This window comes from Plasmodium falciparum (genome assembly GCF_000002765.6).
Source record: "Plasmodium falciparum 3D7 genome assembly, chromosome: 14".
Classification (NCBI taxonomy): Eukaryota; Apicomplexa; class Aconoidasida; order Haemosporida; family Plasmodiidae; genus Plasmodium; species Plasmodium falciparum.
Window position 1 is genome coordinate 2,889,877 of NC_037283.1, and position 20,124 is coordinate 2,910,000.

Genomic DNA, 20,124 nt, shown 5'->3' on the forward strand with positions numbered 1-20,124 from the left:
CTTAAAATAATAAATAAAAAAAAAAAGGGAATATCTATCAATAAAATGGTGAAATAAGCCCACATATATATATATATATATATATATATATATATATATATATATTTATTTATTGTTATTATATTATTTATTATTTTGTATTTTTTTTATTTTTGAATTTATAACCTTTTGTAAGAAATGAGAAGAAATATCTCTATGCTTAAATACCATATATTATACAAGAAAGCATTAAAACCCACCTGGTTCCAAGAATATAGAAAAAATGAAGTGAACTTTTTCTTTCTCTTCGATAGGAAGAGAAATATTATATCAGGAAATATTTCAGAAAATAAAGATATGAAAATAAAACATGTGGAGGACACAAAATTAAAAAGTGTAAAGAAAAATAAAAATGTGCAAGAAGAAGAAAACGATGAAGATGTGTATGTATTAAATGGAAAACCTTTATATGCACAGAAAAATAAAAAAAGTAAAGATGAGATAAAAAATAAAGTGTCTTCTTTAAAGAAAATAAAATATTTAACAAACACAGATAATTTCTTTTATGCTAGATTAAATGAAAGCTTAAGTAAAACAAAAAAAAATAAACCAGATAAAAAGGAAATAATAGAAAAAGAAGAATATAATAATACCGATCAAATAATACAAGAAATAGAATATAAAAAAGTTAACGATGAAAATAACAAACAAAAAAATATTTCGACTTATATATATAGTACTGAAAATATACAGGATAATCAAAATGTAGAGGATAATCAAAATTCACCATGTGTTGATAATATAAAAAGTGATATATATAATGAACTTACCAATAGTCATAACAACATAAATAAAAATAATAATGCTATCATTAATAATGATAATAATAAATGTACAGAAAAGATGCCGGGGGAAAGCAAACAAATGTTCTCAGGAAATTTTGTGAATCTTACTAATAATATTAGAATTGATGAAAACAAATTAAATATAGAAGGAAACCATGATAGATTAACAACAAATAATATATATAATAATAAACAAGTAAATGAAAAAGAAGAAAATAAAATTCATTCTAATAAATCAAATAATGAATATAATGAACAGAGTAATGATTTAAATATTAAAAATTTTCCTAATGATAATAAAAGTACAAAACAAGATATTTTTGAAGTTTTAAACAAAATAAATAATGAAAAGGATAAAAAAGAAGTAGAAAAATTCTTGAATTATTTTTTATTATATAAAAACAATAACCCTTCAAATATTTTAGGAAATTTTGTTAGTTTTTATTTTTGTAATATCTTAAGTGAAGATCTAAAAGATTTAAAATATTCATATTATGATGGAGTAAAATTATGTGTTAATACTTTCTTAAATTCTTTGAGAGAATTAAATGAAAACCAAATATCTAAAATGACAAATGTTTATTTAGAAGAATATTTTTTAAATATATTCCGTATTTTAAAAGATCATAATCTGAATTTACATTTTGATAATATAGAAATAATCAATATCAAATTATTAAGTGTATATAATATATTAGGTTTAATTCGAAATATTAATGGGAAAAGAAATTTTCAAAAAAAAAAAAACATCAAAAAGTTTTTATATCAATATATATGTATTGATAATAAAGATGTTGCTTTATTAAAAAGTAAAAATAGAATAAAATTCTTATCAAATATTATAAAAAATGGAGTAACTACACGTATGCATATATTAGTAACTTTGTCGTATGATTTATCTTCATATGATAATGTTTCTTCCAATATTATTACAAAAAATAATATTAAAAATACAACAATGGAATTAATATTTGAAAACCAGTTGGAAAATCCAAACTTCTCTATACAATCTAATGATACTTTAAATTTAAAATCATCTGGCTGGTATTTGGTAGACATCAATCAAATATTAAATGAGAACTTGCCTTATGAATGATAAATATTATTTTGATATATAATATATATATATATATATATATATATATATATATGTATAAATATAAATTGAATTGTTTTTTGTATAATATATTGATATTTTTTTTTTTTTTTTTGTGCGTTAATATATATATATATTTAATATGTATATTTTTTTTATGTGTGTTCATTTCATGCGATCTTTAAGAAAAGAACACATAACAAAAAAAAAAAAAATTAAATAATTAAAATGGATATAATATTTTTACAAAAAAGATTTACAAAAAAAGAAAAGAAAGAAAAAAAAAAAAAAAAAAAAAAGCTAAAAATTAAATAATACATTAAATATGCAAAATATGTGTAATATATATTAATATATGAAATATATATATATGGTTACATATATGTATATACATATACATATAAATGTGTACCCTTTTCATTTTTTATTCAACGAATGGTAGCTTCATATAAAAGACATCTTCAGATAATTTATTCATTTCTTCAAGTTCAGGTAAATTCTTATGATATTCTGTGGCATCTATATGTGTTTTCTGTTCTTCTTCATATTCTTTGTCAACTTCATCCAATTTGTTTTTCTTTTTCTGCTTTTCTAAATCCCTACAAAATTAAATATGAAGAATTATAAAATTATTATATTATGATATTATGAAATTATAAAAATATGATATTATGAAATTATAAAAATATGATATTATGAAATTATAAAAATGTGATATTATGAAATTATAAAATTATGATATTATGAAATTATAAAAATATGATATTATGAAATTATAAAATTATGATATTATGAAATTATGAATATTTTAATATATGCTCATATTTAAAACAAATAAACATGAAAACCATTTTATTATGAACCGTTCATATAACTAGCTACAAAATAGCTAACATATCACATGATTTCACCTTTACATGTTCATGTTAAAAAAAAAAAAAAAAAAAAAAAAAAAAAAATACAAACAAAATAATTCATATATATATATATATATATATATATATATATATATATATATATATATATTTATATATATTTATATATATATTTATTTATTTATTCATATTCTTTGTAGATGTTATATACTTACTCCTTTATCATATATAATATTTTTCTGATTTGATTATTTTCCACATCATAAAGAGAGGAATGAAAACTTTCTTCTTCCTGAGGTGATCCTTCTATAATATTTTTTTTTGATTTCTTCAAAACTTGTGCTCTTAAAGTGTTAAGTTGGTCTTCACTAAACGGTTCAACATCCTTTGCTGAATTTTCATAAAGGTGGATAGTTTCTTCTGCAAGAATATAAATAATACCAATTTTGTCATTGTCTTTATGTTTGGAGAATTTTTTTTTTAAAATTAATTCTTTTATATAATCAATGGGAAATGTAAAATTTTTGTATTCTTTTAGTAGTAGTTCTTTTATATTATCGTTTACATTTAGATTTAGTATGTGTTCCTTTTTAATTGGTTTTTGATTATTTAATATAAGGTTCATTCTTCCAATTTGATTATCATACGAACATGGATATATATATAACCTATTTTTTAATTTTTTAAGATCTTGTAAAACATAATTTAATTCATTAACATTAAGTTTATTTACTTTATCCCACAAGAGTTTATTAAAATTTTGTATGTTTTCTATATTTAATTCATTAGGTTTATCTAGAGCAATATCAAAAATGCTTGTTAACAATTCTTGACAATCTGTTTGTAGAAGTTCTTTATAAGAATTTTCGTTGGATGAAAAATAATCAGAAACAATTTGTCTATATATTTTATAATTTTCTTCTCCTAAATATGTAAGAATATAATGTTCACGAATACTTGAATAATTTACATAAGATTTATTAAAACCTGAAAGATAATTATCACATATATTTTTCAATAATTTGAAATTTTTGTCAATATTATTTTTATTTAATCTATATTCAGTATCTTTATGTAATTCTGCTTTCATAAAATAAATATCATATTTTTCAAAGAACAGTTCTTCAAACGTATGTTGATTTATATTTTTGTTTACATATTCTGTAGTAGATTTCTGATTTCCATCCTCTTGATTTTTTGTGTCAATATTGTTAACAATATTTATGTCTTCATTTGTACTACTTGAGTTGATATATATTTTTTTTTTTTTTTGTTGTTGTTGTTGTTGTTGTTTTTTAGTTTCCTTTTGTTTGATTTCATCATGTAACATATGTTGTTCTTCTTTATATTTAGAAGGTACTATATACGAGTCTTTGTCTTTTTTAAAAAATGTGTTATATATATTGATAATTGCACTATTGGATAAATTAAATACATTTCGTATACTTTGTCTTTTAACATTTTCAAATCTACAAAAAAAGATATCTCCTACTTTTAAATTTTCATGATCAATGTAACGTTTTTCAATTAGTGTGATGACATCCTTTTCAACAATATTTGGAAGTTTTGATTTGTCATTAATTTTATTTGATTCTTGATTTTTTATAATATCTGTAAGTATATCTGTTTTCAAAATTTTTGTAGAAAGAATAACAAAATTATTAAAGAATGCTATAACTTTTGAGGGATATCTTAATTTTGCATCATAATTAATACAAATATTATTTTTATTAGTAATTTGTTTAATAATATCATAAATATTTTTATTAATAATTTCTGAATGAACCATACTTCCTTCATATACATTTCTGTCTAAAGTTTTGTTTATAATTCTTACGTAAAGTAATTTTTCTCTTTTATAAATATAATCATCAACATTAATATATTTTAGAGCATCTACATCTTTACAACCGTAATATTGATCTTTAAATTGTTTAAATTTTTCAATATAATCTTTTTTTTTTTTAGCTATATTTTTATAACTACTACTATTATCATTACTTTTATTAACATTACTATTAATATCATTACTATTATCATGATTATTATAATTTTTTTCGTTGGACTGAATATTTTTTTCCTTTGCATATATTTCTTGATTTATTAAATTTTTATTTATATTTCCCTTTGCTACATTTTGATGGATTAAATCATCCATATTGGTGAAATATTTATTAAATTCATGTGTTATGACTTTATTTTTTAAATAATCAAAATTTCTAAGTATATTACGTGTATTAATAATATTGTGTGATTTAATTTTAACTCTTATACTAGCATTTTTATTTTCAAAAATTTTAACAATAATGTTATTTCCATTATTACAATAATCTGTTACTTCAGCTTTAAAATAATTATTTTCAAATAAATTTTCTTGTAGTATGGTATGTTGTATATCTTCTAATTTTTGGTTTAATATATTTTCTGGATATTTATAAAGAGACAGGAAAACATATTCCAATTTTTTATTTACATCTATAATGTATGCACTTAACCTTTTGGAATTATTATATATAAGTTCATTATTTATATTTTTACTTTTTTTTTGATCATCATATTTTTCATTGAACTTTTTATTATAATATGTATCAATATTTTTATGTAATTGTTCAGAGAGATTTAATTTTTCATCATATAGAAGATAACCTTTAATACAATCATTTATTAAAACAATATAATATTTATTTCTTACATTCTTTAAAATTTTAATAAAAATTTTTTTTTCCATACTTTTTAGTTCGTTCAGTTTATCAAAAATTTTATCTTTCCTTTTACTAATTTCATTATAATATAATTCTCCTAATATTTCATCATTTTTTTCGTTAACTTCTTTTATGAGAACAACACAAGGGTTGGTTTGCTTTTTATAATGATCTTGAATATCTTTACGATTATCTTTTACATCTTTACAATTTTCATGTGATATTTTATTGTATAGTACATCATTTATTAAATTTCGATCATACAAATAATCATAAAGTAATTTATTCTCGAGTAAATAATTATTTTCCTTTTTTATAACAACATTTCTATCTTTATCTTTTAATTTTACATATATATCATTATCTTTAATATCATAAATATATCCTAGTTTAATTTGCCCCACGTGAATATTATTTATATGTTCATTTAATTTATTACTCCGATTCGATATTTTACTCTTACTTCTAAAGTTTGATGCAAAGGCCTTTCCCCCCCCCTCTTTCTTATGTATAAGAAATGCTTTTGATATTTTCTTATTTTTATAAATACCATAACATTGGAAGAAACAAAAAACAGGAAATAAAAAAAAAAAGAAGGAAAAGAAAGGGGCTTGGACTATTTTCATTATATTTCAATCATATTGTCACAAGTCATATTTATTAAACAAAATGAAAAGGATCTTAAAATGGTAATATAAAACAATTATATCTTTACAATATGTAATAATATATATATGTATATATTATATATATGTATATGCATATGAATGATTTATTTATTTTTTCATTAATTATCCAAATGATATATCATTATATAATGATCATGATTTTTTTTTTTTTTTTTTTTTTTTTTTTTTTAAGCTTTACATATGACATAAATTTAATACACACACAAAGAAAAAAAAAAAAAAAAAAAAAAAAAGAAAAAATATATATATATATATATATATATATTGTTAATACAAAATGAAAAATAATATGATTGAATATTTTTTCTTTGAAAAAAAAAAAAAAAAATATATATATATAATATTTTAAGTCTTTATAATATATATTATATATATATATATATATATTATATTTTTATAAACCCAAATATAATAATAAATATATTGATATAATTAACCTAATATTATATTATATATATATATATATATATTTAAGTGAGAAGATTTTTATATAAAGATATATTCTTATTAATATTTTTTATAAGGTTATCATATTTTTATACTTTTTTTATTTTTCAATAGAAATTGTATTATTAATCCAAACATATACATACAAGTTTAATATTTGAAAGTCTACATCATCATAAGAAGGTTTTCCTTTTTTTTTTTTTTTTTTTTTTAATTATTTATTTATCCTTACATTTTTGTAACACATGAAAACGTATTAAATACAATGTGATATTTAATTTATTAGGATATATAATATATATTATTTACTTGTGTATCTTATTTATTCAATCATATTCACTGAGTTACATAAAAAAGGAAAATGCAAGGTTTAAATTATATGATTTACATATGAACGTAAAAATAAAATGGAAACGTTAAAAGAACAAATCACATATTTTACAAATATCATAATGTATTAATTAAAATAAATCTGTATGTTTGAAAATAAGAGAAAGAACAAATAAAAATAAAGGAATACCTATATTATGTTCATATAAAAAAATATATATATATATATATATATATATATATATATTATGTAATGGATGACACACTTTATTTTACTTTTTTTTTTTCCTTTAAATTAAAAGATTTAATATACAGAACTTATAATACATAATAACAATAGAATATATATTTTCTTTTTTATGTTATTAATAATCTATTTAAAAAAGAAATATTCAAAAATATTAATGTTAAATAATAAAAATATATATATATATATATATATTATATATGTATATAATAACAAATTAAAAAAAAAGAAAAAAAAAAAAAAAAAAATCCATATATAATATATGTATATATAAATATATTTGTACATATAATATGTATTATATATTACTTATATCTAGTATACAAAATAATACACTTAATTTTTTTATTTTTTATTTTTTATTTTTTATTTTTATATATGAAATATAAAAAAAAATATCGCATATTTTGAAATTATTACTTAAGAAAAAAAAAAAAAAATAATAAATAAAAAATAAAAAAATAAAGGAAACAAAAATTTAACAATTGGGTTAAAAAAAAGAAATAAAAGAAATATAAATGTAAATATAAATGTAAATATAAATGTAAAAGTTATATGTATATATAAACAATTCTATTTTTTTTATAATAAAGGGAAGATATATTTAAAAATAAATTGTTTAAAAAATTAATAAAAAGAATTAAAAAAATTGCAAATATATATATATATATGTACAAATCATTATTACTTTATTTTGTTTATGTGAAGTTAAAATAAAGTGACCTTTGTGAGTTTTAATTATTGCATACATACATAGCATTTATATATATATATATATATATATAATATTTATTTATTTATATTATTTTAAAATATATATTTTGTTGTTATGGATACGTTGATTGGTTTAAGAGGAAACAATTTCGTAGTCCTGGCTGCTGATACATATAGCATAAATTCAATAATTAAATTAAAAAATGATGACAACACAAAATTTTATGATATACATGGAAATAAATGTTTATTACTAGGAGGTTCGATAGGAGACAGATTACAATTTGGAGAATTCATTCGTAAAAATGTGCACTTGTATCAGTATCAAAATAATACAGATATGTTTGTTAAAAGTTTTGCTTTTTTTACAAGAAAAAATTTGGCTTACTACTTGAGAAGAAACCCTTTTGAAGTTAATTGTCTGATAGCTGGATATGATAAGGTAAAAAAAAAAAAAAAATTGATAAATATATATATATATATATATATATGTATATATGTATGTATGTATTTATTTATTTATTTATATTTATATATATTAATGTTCATATAAAAAAATTTACATATTTTATATATATATATATAACTTTTTAAAGAAGGATGGATATCAACTATACTGGTGTGATTATTTAAGTAATATGGATTCTGTTAATAAAGGTGCTCATGGATACGGAGCCTATTTAGTGAGCGCAATATTAGATAAATATTATCATGAAAATCTAACAGTTGATGAGGCCTTAGATATATTCAAATTATGTTTTGAAGAATTGAAAAAAAGGTTTCTATTAACTCAAATTAACTACGAACTAAGAATAATGTACGATAATAAAGTAGAGACACAATATGTAACCGTATAATAAATAATAAGGTTACAACAAACACACAAAGGAATATACACACATATATATATATATATATATATATGTATATATATTACTATAGTATTTTTTTTTCCATTTTACCTTTTAATATTATCTTTCTTTCTTTTTTTTTTTTTTTTTTTTTTTTTTTACGTATATCTTTTTATTTTTGTTACTATTAAACATTAACATGATACATGTCATAAAATAAAACTTTTTTTAAAAACACACATATATATTTATATATATGTGTTGATCTTGTAAATATATAATTTTATATATATGTGAAAATCTCATATTGTTTCTTTCCTTTTGTTATTGATTAATATTAATTTATATGTTGCAAAGTATGATAAATGTTAATATCTATATGTTGTTATAAGAAAATAATAATAATAATAATAATAATAAATAATGATATCTAATTATATGCTCTCTATGTTAAAGAAAGAATAAAAAAAAAAAAAAAAAAAAAAAAATCAAAATGTGCTAAATGGATATATAAAAGTCTTTTATGAATAAAATAAAAATAGTCGGATTTTTTATATAAATAAAATAAATAAGAATATATAATATGAAGTTAAAAAATGTGAAGAAAAAATAGGAAATAATAAAAAATAATTTTCTTGGTTTTTTTCTTGGACATATCAAAGAATATACTAGAACGGAAAAATGAATATCTATCTATATAATATATATATATATATATATATATATATGTCTATATATGTAGATGAATATTATTCGATGTATTGGTAAACATTCATGTTCTTATAAATATGATGAAATATATTTATTTCTTTATATTGTATGTGAATATATAAATATGTATATAATAATATATTGTATATAAATAAGATATTTTACTTCTATATTTGTATATTTATAAAGTAAATAATTATGTGTTCATGTGTTATCTGTATAGCTGAATATTTGTATTCATATATTTATATACACATAAGGGAATCCTCAAATGTGTAATCTTGTACACATTAAAAGAAAAAAAAAAAAAAAAAAAAAAACCATCAAGTATAAAGAGAACTATTTGTAGGAATTCGTTTTTATGTATATATATATATATATATATATATTTTTTTTTTTTTTTTTTTTTTTTTTTTTTTTTTTTTCCCCTTATACATTAGTTAATATTCTATCTTTTTTTTGATGATTCTTTTTGGTTTCTTTCCGATTGTTGTTCTCTATTCCTTCTTTCACGTTGTCTTTCTATTTCTTTATTCAGTTTCATTCGTTCGTAAGCACAAATGGTATACATGATGAGAGGGGATATACACATAAATACCTTTATGTAATATGCCACGTCCTCTCTACCTCCATAATATTGAACAACACGTCTAGTGATAAATGGACTGCTCGCGAGAAGAAGGAAAAGGATAATATAGAAATTTGTCATCATACCACAATCCATCTTATTTCTTAAATATGTAATTAAATGGAAAATATAAAATATAAAATATAAAAATATAAATAAATAAATAAATATATATATATATATATATATTTCAGGTATGGTAAATATAAGTTCAAATATCAAATTATGGAAAAAAAAAAAAAAAATACATATATTTCTAATCTCAATATATTCCAGTCTTAATATTTCTAAAATTATATATTTTTATTTTATTCTGCTTTAATGAAAAAATTTATCAAATATAAATATGTAAATATATAAATATATATATATATATATATAATATATTTATATGTGTAAGGCCAAAAAAAAAAAAAAGAAAAATTTAATATTAAGAATAATTGAACATGAAATATAATTTTCTAATATAATGAATAATCCTTTGAAAATGTTTTTATTTTTGTATATAATTTTATTTTTTCAATTTGAATTTTTATTTATTTATATCTTATTATATATATATATATATATATATATATATATTTTATATATGTGTGCTAATTATATTTTATATAAATATATTTTTATTTATTTATATGTGTATATAAAAATAACATCGCTTTTTTTCTTCTTGTTTTTTTATTTTTTTTTTATTTTTAATTTCAAATAATTATATTCCAATTAATAAAAAGAAATGCTTATAAAATTATTGATTTATTATATATATATATATATATATATATTTTGTATATGTCAATTTACATTAATTTAATTTCCTTTTTTAATTATTTTTTTTCCTTTTATAGATCCTATGTTATATAATTTAGCGTACAGGTTATAGGACGGATAACTTCAGTGTACGTCTTTTTGTTTGAAAAATATATGTATTATATTTTATAACTAAATAGTTATTTCATTTTATTTTTACATGCTTTCTTGTTTTATTTATTTATTTATTTATTTATTTATTTATTTATTTATTTATTATTTTTTAAATAATAAAATATAAAAATATAATGAAATGATTAAAGAAATATATATATATATAATATATATATGTGTATGTATGAAGTAGTTAGGTATGTATTTTTTTTTATTTTTTTTTTTTTATTAAAATACATTTGTAGATTTTTTTTTGTGTGAATGTAGTTTTTATTATTCTTATAAAATTATTATTAATATATGTATTATATAAGTAAAAATACAAAAGGTGCTCAAACAATATAATACATAAATTATATGTTATAATAAATATATATATATATATATATATATATATATATATATATATGGTATTTTTTTTTTTTAAGAATATTATATTTATATAATATTATATGATGATGTTATATTTTGAAGAGCTACGTTTCTTCACATATTTTATGCATATGAGAAAGAAAAAAATTATATATAAAATATATATAGGTAAAATAATAACATATATACATAATATATTATACATACATATATATATATATATATGTTCCTTTATATATATAATTTTTTTTTTTTTTTTTTTTTTTTTTTTTTTTTTTTTTTTTTTTTGTGAATTTTTCTTATATTTAATAAAAATATATTAATATATATATAATATTTTCTTGTTATAAAAAAATAAAAATCGTGGAGAAGGGTCTCAAATAATATTTCATATTTCATATTTTATTTTTTTTATTTATTTATTTTTTTTTTTTTTTTTTTGGTCGTTGTTTTATAATTGAAAAGGTAGCTATTATTTTTATTAAACTATAATTTGAGAAAAAAAAAAAGAAGAAATAGAAAGGATATATTATATAAAAGAAAATCCATAATTTAATATATATAACAACATAATGAATAAATAAATAAATAAATAAATAAATATAAATATATATATATATATATATATATATAATATTATATATATATAAAGATGTATATTTTTTAAGTTGAATTTATTATGTTTATAAATTGATTTGGGATAATGATCTTTTGATGTGCTATATGAATGATTGAATAAATAAAAATAAATTTATATATATAAATATATATATATATATATATATATATTTTTTTTTTTTTATTTATTTTTATTTTGACCCTGCTGCTATATTTTATATTTGTATAGAATATGGAATTCTACGGAAGTAATTTTTTCCGACTGCGGCTAGCTTTAAGCCTAATAAGTGGTAAAGCCATAACAATAAAAAATATCCGAAAGAAAAGAAAGAGTATAATTAAAAATGGAATGAATAATGAAATGGATATACAAGAAGAATTACGGAAGAACAAAGATGGTGATAATTATAATAAATATGGTCTTAAAGAATATGAAGCAAAAATATTAAAATTAATTGATAAATTATGTGATAATACTACTATAAAAATAAATGAAGAAGGAGATGAATTATATTTCGAACCCGGATATCTTATTGGTAATACAAATGAAGAAGATTCAAGGAATATGTATAATATGACATTTCATTGTGGTAAAGAAAGAAGTATAACATATTATTTAGAATTTTTGATTATGATAGTTTTGTTTTTTAAAAATCCTGTTAATATTTTATTAAAAGGTATTACAGATGATTATATTGATAATAATGTTTATACTTGTAAAATAATATGTGAACATTTTTTTAAAGAAATTTTAAAATTAAATGAAGATTTTTTATATATTAATATATTAAAAAGATCTACAAAACCTGAATGTTCAGGTGAAGTTCATTTCTTTATGAGAAACATTAAAAAAATAAATCCTTTTGATATAACTAATGTTGGAGTAGTTAACAAAATAAGTGGCTCAATTTTATCAAATAATATATCTTTAATGTTTAGAAATAAAATAATGAATTTTGCAAAAAAACAATTATATCATTTTACACCTTATATTAATATTGATGTACAAAAGGAAGATGATAAAAAAAATAAAAATATAAATTCCCATTTTATCTCTTTTTCCTTATTTGCTCATACAAAATGTAATTGTATATATGCTGCAGATATATGTGTAGATGAATTATTTTTAAAGAAACTCAAAGAAGGTATAAATCATCGGGATAAACATGAACATATGCAGGATAGCTCTAATATATTGGAAGATAAACAACATTATATGAACGGCAATTATCATACGAATGATGAAAACATAGTACCTTCTTATACACAAAAAGATCAACAGAATAATATAATAACAAAACATATAAATAATAACTTACACGATGTTGATATATATGAACGTCTAGGATTCTTTATATCTTTAAAAATGATAAATCAGATTAAAGGATTATCATCAGTAGATACAAATTATCAATGGTTACCTTTACTATATATGGCTTTAGCTACTGACACGTCTGTTTCTAAGATTACATTAAGTATTATAAAACCATATTCTATTACACTCATTAGATTATTGCGTGATTTTTTCAATGTTGTTTTTAAAATAGAAAAAGTACAAAAGTCGCCAATTCATTATTCCTATCTCATTCAGTGTGTTGGAATAGGATATCAAAATATTTTCAAAAAAACTTTTTAAAAAAATTATAAATATATATATATATATATATATATATATATATATAAATGTATATATATAATTAGGGTGTATTTCATTTCATTTCATTTTATTTCATTTTATTTTATTTTATTTCATTTCATTTTATTTTATTTTATTTCATTTTTTTTTTTTTTTTTTGTCGCCATATTCACAACATTCTATATATCCATATCTTCTTTTTAATCATTTTTGAAATTAAAAATTTTTAATTTTCCTTTTGAGGAATTACAAAAATATAACTATATGTAATTATTTGGAAAGTAAAAATATAGAGGATTTAAAAGTAGAATCATCACGTGATACTTTCACATTTGAAAATATGAAAACTCAAAAATGGTAGATAACCGTTTAAATATTAATGATATAATATAGTACATTTAATATAATTTTTTATTTTTATTTATATTTATATTTTTATTTTTGCAGGGAACAAATATTATTTTGCTAAAAATTAATATTTGTATGATATTAAAAAAAAATCTAAGTTAATTAAAAGGTTATAGTATGTGTTTTACTATTTAACAAAATATATCTATATATTAAATATATATATTAATAAATATATATATTAATATATATATATTAATATATATATATTAATATATTTATATATATAATAAAAAAAAAAAAATTTTTAATTCTATAAAAAAAAATATGAAAAAATCAAAATCCAAAAAGTCTAAGAATTCGCCATATACATATAAAGATATAAATATTTACTTTTGTGTTCCTATTGAATAATCAAAATAAATCACTTATGTTGTATAGAGACACAATTCGTATAACACTTATAAAAAATTAAATTAAAAAGAAAAATATGTATATATCATATATATATATAAATTTCCTTTTATTAAATATTAACAAATATACAAATTATTTAAAAATAATAAATATATATATATATATAATATATATATATATATATTTATTTATTTATATTTTGCATACTGTAATATAAAAAAAAAAAAAAAATAATAATAAAATAAAATAAATCATAAGGAGAGTACATAAATAAAATAATCAAACATATATATATAATATGATGAGAAATTAATTCAAAAATAAAATATATATAATATATATATTATATGTGTATAATATGAATCATCTATTTTTTTCATTATATATTATAAGATCCATATAATAAAAATGAATAAAAAATAGTAATTAAATTATTCATAAAATACTTATTTCAAGAGAAAACAATTTTAAACTCTTTATATTTCACAAAAATATAACACATTACAATAAAAAAAAAAAAAAATATATATATATATATATATATATATGTATATATATTTATTTATTTTTTATTATAATATATTTACAATTTTTAATGAAAATTTCAAGTGTTTTGTTTTTCTTTTTTCATATTTATATAATAAAAACACTTGTGTGATTATTCTTTCAAACTCTGTACATTTTATATAAAAGATTGTTTCTCCATCAGATACTGTACATAATATATATAATATATATATTATATATATATATGTTCCTCTTTTTTTTTTTTTTTTTTTTTTTTAAGTGAATTAATTTCTCAACCTTTACAAAAATATAAACATATATAAATATATATTCATATTATATGCTTATATTATTTATTCTTTATTTTCATCTTTTTTTTCATTTTTAAATAAATCTCCACTGGCATCTTCTTCTTCAACGGTATCATCATCAAAATTATCGTCATCATCAAAATTATCGTCATCATCATCGTCGTCATCTGGTTTACCGTCGTCTTTTGTAGAATCAGTTTCACTAGAATCTACATCAAACTCATATTTTCCACTTTCTATATTTTTCTTTGATTCCATAGATTTCAATTTCTCTTCCATATAGGATGATAAGTGTTTTAATGTACATTCTTTTGGTAATTGTGGTACAGCATCTGGTGTTATATGTGTATATAAAGTGTGTGATCTTCCAATTTTTAAGTATGGTTCTGATACCCAGAAACGATATATTTGTGATTTTATTATTTGATCAATTTTAGCTACTATTAAACTTGGATCTTGTCTTAATTTTGTGGCAAAGTTGTTTCTGCATTCATTTAATATACCGTGTAAAAATAATAATGGTTTGGATTCTACGGCATTTAATGTGTTGTTGTAAACAGCGATGGTACATTGATCCCATATTTCTCTCAAGGCCTAAACAAACAAAAAAAAAAATAACAAAATGAAATACACACATATATATATATATATATATATATATTTATTTATTTATTTATTTATTTATTGATGTGTATAATTTTTATTTTTATTTTTATGAATAGGTCATGTAAAAAAAAAAAAAAAAGAAAAAAAAAATTATGAACCGTTCAGGTAAAATAAAACATGGTACACACAAACTAGCTAGACGAGTAAATAAATAGATAAATAAGAAAATATAAATCTCTTTTGATTATAATTACCTTTTCTGTTTTTTTTTCGATGGTGTTATCTCCAACAATTTCTCTTACTAACAATACCCACCACATACGTGACCATCTTAATACTTTTCTATAACGTATAAATTTCTTTAATTTATGGATGATTTTTGTAAATGGGTTTTTTACTCCGTGTTCATAAATATCTTTAATTGTTAAACTGTAAGGATAATGGTTGAAGAAATAAAAAGATTTAAAACGAAAAAAGAAAAAAAAAAAGATGGCATAAATAAAAAAATAAGAAATATATATATATATATAGAATATAAAATATTTATTAATTTTATTATATACACATTTAATGAACATAAATTTAATGAACATAAATTTAATGAACATAAATTTAATGAATATATATTTAATGAATATAAATTTAATCAATATGAATTGCTTTTCTTATTTATTTATTTTTTTATTATGTGTGAGAAATTACCTAATTGGATCTTTAATAACGGTGGTTAAGGCACTTGTTGCTGCTAAATCTCCATATCCGTTATCACAAACTACAGTGTTTGTATTTTTATATACGAAGAATAACAAAAAAAAGGAAAATATATAACTGACTTTCATTTTAAAAAAAAAAAAAATAAGATAAAATTAAATAATATAATATAAGAGAAAAGAAAATAAAATGATATAGTATTGAAATAAATAAAACACTAAACGATGACACAGGGGAAGTGGTGGTATAAAAGTTTATGTTTTATATATTATATCAAAATATTCTTAAGTAACACAAAGAAATTAATAATACAAATATAAAAAAAAATATTATGTATTATTTATATTAAGTGTTTATACTTAATGAGAAGAAAAAAAAAAATATAATAAAAAAATAAAAAAAAATTATAATAAATACGATATATAATATATATATATATATATAAAAAAAAAAAAGTTCTTATATATATAATAAAATATAACAAAATAACATATATATATATATATTATCAAAATTGCAAAATGAGGTGCTTTTTTTTTCTTCTTTTCTCAATGAAACTTATATAAAAAAAAAAAAAAAAAGGTAGAAAAATAATAATATGGTATATGTTATTATTATTATTCCACATATATTAAAATAAAATATATTATATTATTATATAAATATAATATATATTTATATATATATATATATATATATATATATATATATATATATATAAATATATATATGTATAAAGTTTATATGAAATTTACATTATACAAATATTTATAATAATAATAACTAAAAAGTAGAAATTATAATTAAATAACAAAAAACGTGCTCTAAAAAATTACAAAAAAGAATCAGAAAATATTATATATTATAGTAGAAGTAACATGTATAGAATATTTTTTGTTCTCAACTTGTATATTTAAAAAAAGAAATAGTGAAAAATCATATATTCCTATTAATATAAGAGATGATCAAAAAAAAAAAAAAAAAAAAAAAAAAAAAAAAAAGAAATTTATAATATATATATTATATTATATATATATAATATATTATTATATATATAAATATATATATAAATATAAATAAAATATGTATATAAAACAAAAAAATATTTATAAATTCATTATTAGTATTTATTTTATTATATATAAATAATTATTTTTACTAAAATCTGTTAAAAATTATAAAAAAGAAACTATATAAAAAAATATTATAAAAACAATATATTATTATATATATAATAAAATAAATATATGAATATATATATATATATATTTTTTTTTTTTTCAGTGGATGTAGAAGTAAATAATATTATATTATAACTATTAAAATTTACAAGGTTATATATATATATATATTATATAATAATATAATATTTATAATTACAATATATATATAATATATGTATATATTTTATTATTTATATTTTTTAATAATATATATATTTATAATAATACATATTATATTTTATTTTTTTTCTTCAACATATATAAATATATAAATACATTTATTATTATATATATTATAAATAAAAAATATATATATATATATATATATATAAAATAATTAATATTTTTTTCATTGCTATAATAGATGTATATATTGTATAATATATATAATATAGATTTATTATATATATAAATTTATTTTTATGTGTCAGTTTTTATATATGTAGCAAGAAACCACTAAATTAGGTGCTTTTAAAAATTAATAATTTATTATATATATATACTGTGGATTTAAAAAGCAGAAAAAAAAAGAAGGAAAAAAAAAAAAGAAAAAACTATGAGAATATTTATTTATACATCTATAAAAATATTATGCATATAAAATTGATATTTTATTATATATTATATATATAATGGCTATATAAATATATAATATATATATATATAAATAATATATATATATATATAATATATTATTAATTTTTATGTATATATATATATAAATATATTGTAATAATTTATATATTATTATATTATTAGATCCTTTCAATAATTAATAAATTAAAATTTTATTAACATAGGAATATATATATATATATATATAATATATTTTATATACAAAAAATTTATGTATACATATAGAGAGAAATATGATTCATAAGAAAAAAAAAAAAAATTATATTTATTATAATAAACCGGTATATATATAATATATTAATATTATATATATATATATATATATATATAATATATTTCAATATATATATTTTTTTTTTTCAACATGGTGGGAAGAGCATTCTTTTATAATATATAAAAAATATAAATGATTTTATATATATATATATATATATATATATATATATATAATAATATATATACCTAAATTTTTATTTTTTCATTGGTAATATGTTTTAACCATATTTTATTATTGTTTATAATATATTTTTATAGTTATTTTATATATATATATATTTTTTTTTTTATTAATTAATTTAAAGAAATAAAAAATAATATATATATATTATATATATATATATAACCAAAACGGTCATTTTTATTAAAATATCCCTTTTTTTTTCTTTTTTTTTTTAAAGTATATAAATATAATATAATTATTATTTGAATAATAAAAAGAAAAAAACAAAAAAACCCTTACCCCCATCCCTTTTGTTTTTAAAATTTTTGTTGATATATAAAAATTATATAATATATATACTTATATATTATAATATTATATAATCTATATTATATATTGAACTTGTGCTTTTTTTTATTTTTTTAATAAAAGGTGGAAAAATGCATGCAGGCTATTTTATATAATATATAATAAATTCTTTTTATTTTATTATATATATATATATATAATATAAATATATTCATAATATTATTCACCCTTTTTCCATAAGAATATGTATAAAATTTAATTATACAAATATAGATTTAATTATAAAATATAATTACCAAAAAAAAAAAAAAAAAAAGAACATATTATTATATTAATATATATATATATATATATATGTATTAGGATGTTGGCAATGTGTTATAGTTTTTTTTAAATCTACCTTTTATTATAGGTGTTATATAACTTTTAGATATCATAACTAATATAAAATTTATTATAATAATTATAAAATAAAAATATATGAAATTTTAGCATTCATATTTTTTAGTTAACATAATTATTTAAATATAAAACACGCATCTTAGTGTTATAGATATAATATATATATATATATATATATAATAAATATTCAAAATAAAAAAAAAGAAATTATCCATATATTTAATGTAGAACAAAAGGGATAAATATATAATTATAAAAAAAAATAATGAAAAGATGATTTTTATTAATTTATTTAAATAATTTGTACAAAATGGACATTAGGTGATAAGTTCCTACACATAATTTATTAGAAATCATTTTATGTTGATATTGTTGTGGTCTTAATATATATATATATATATATATATATATATATATATGGGGTTGGGTTTTTTTTTTTTTTTTTTTTTTTTTTTTTTATCTTATTCAAATTAGACAATCATAAAAATAAAAGTCTTATATTGCATTTAAAAATAAAATTTGATATGCTTATATTTTGTGTATATATATTATTA

The 20,124-nt window shown here is 16.9% G+C and overlaps 5 protein-coding genes across 5 annotated transcripts; 3 read left to right on the forward strand and 2 right to left on the reverse strand.

Annotated features, from left to right (window-relative positions):
* Window positions 1–177: 177 nt before the first annotated feature.
* Window positions 178–1,920, forward strand: PF3D7_1470700 (conserved Plasmodium protein, unknown function; the record flags this gene model as incomplete). The annotated part of the gene is made up of 1 exon (XM_001348812.1): window positions 178–1,920. The coding sequence occupies one exon, from the start codon at window positions 178–180 to the stop codon at window positions 1,918–1,920; it is 1,743 nt and encodes a 580-aa protein (XP_001348848.1).
* A 424-nt stretch (window positions 1,921–2,344) lies between these two features.
* On the reverse strand, window positions 2,345–6,123 carry PF3D7_1470800 (conserved Plasmodium protein, unknown function; the record flags this gene model as incomplete). Its single annotated transcript, XM_001348813.1, has 2 exons — window positions 2,345–2,519; window positions 3,011–6,123. The coding sequence occupies 2 exons, from the start codon at window positions 6,121–6,123 to the stop codon at window positions 2,345–2,347; spliced, it is 3,288 nt and encodes a 1,095-aa protein (XP_001348849.1).
* A 1,916-nt stretch (window positions 6,124–8,039) lies between these two features.
* Window positions 8,040–8,781, forward strand: PF3D7_1470900 (proteasome subunit beta type-2, putative; the record flags this gene model as incomplete). Its single annotated transcript, XM_001348814.2, has 2 exons — window positions 8,040–8,366; window positions 8,521–8,781. The coding sequence occupies 2 exons, from the start codon at window positions 8,040–8,042 to the stop codon at window positions 8,779–8,781; spliced, it is 588 nt and encodes a 195-aa protein (XP_001348850.2).
* A 3,476-nt stretch (window positions 8,782–12,257) lies between these two features.
* On the forward strand, window positions 12,258–13,661 carry PF3D7_1471000 (RNA 3'-terminal phosphate cyclase-like protein, putative; the record flags this gene model as incomplete). Its single annotated transcript, XM_001348815.1, has 1 exon — window positions 12,258–13,661. The coding sequence occupies one exon, from the start codon at window positions 12,258–12,260 to the stop codon at window positions 13,659–13,661; it is 1,404 nt and encodes a 467-aa protein (XP_001348851.1).
* A 1,625-nt stretch (window positions 13,662–15,286) lies between these two features.
* Window positions 15,287–16,689, reverse strand: PF3D7_1471100 (exported protein 2; the record flags this gene model as incomplete). The annotated part of the gene is made up of 3 exons (XM_001348816.1): window positions 15,287–15,838; window positions 16,105–16,279; window positions 16,553–16,689. The coding sequence occupies 3 exons, from the start codon at window positions 16,687–16,689 to the stop codon at window positions 15,287–15,289; spliced, it is 864 nt and encodes a 287-aa protein (XP_001348852.1).
* Window positions 16,690–20,124: the final 3,435 nt, after the last annotated feature.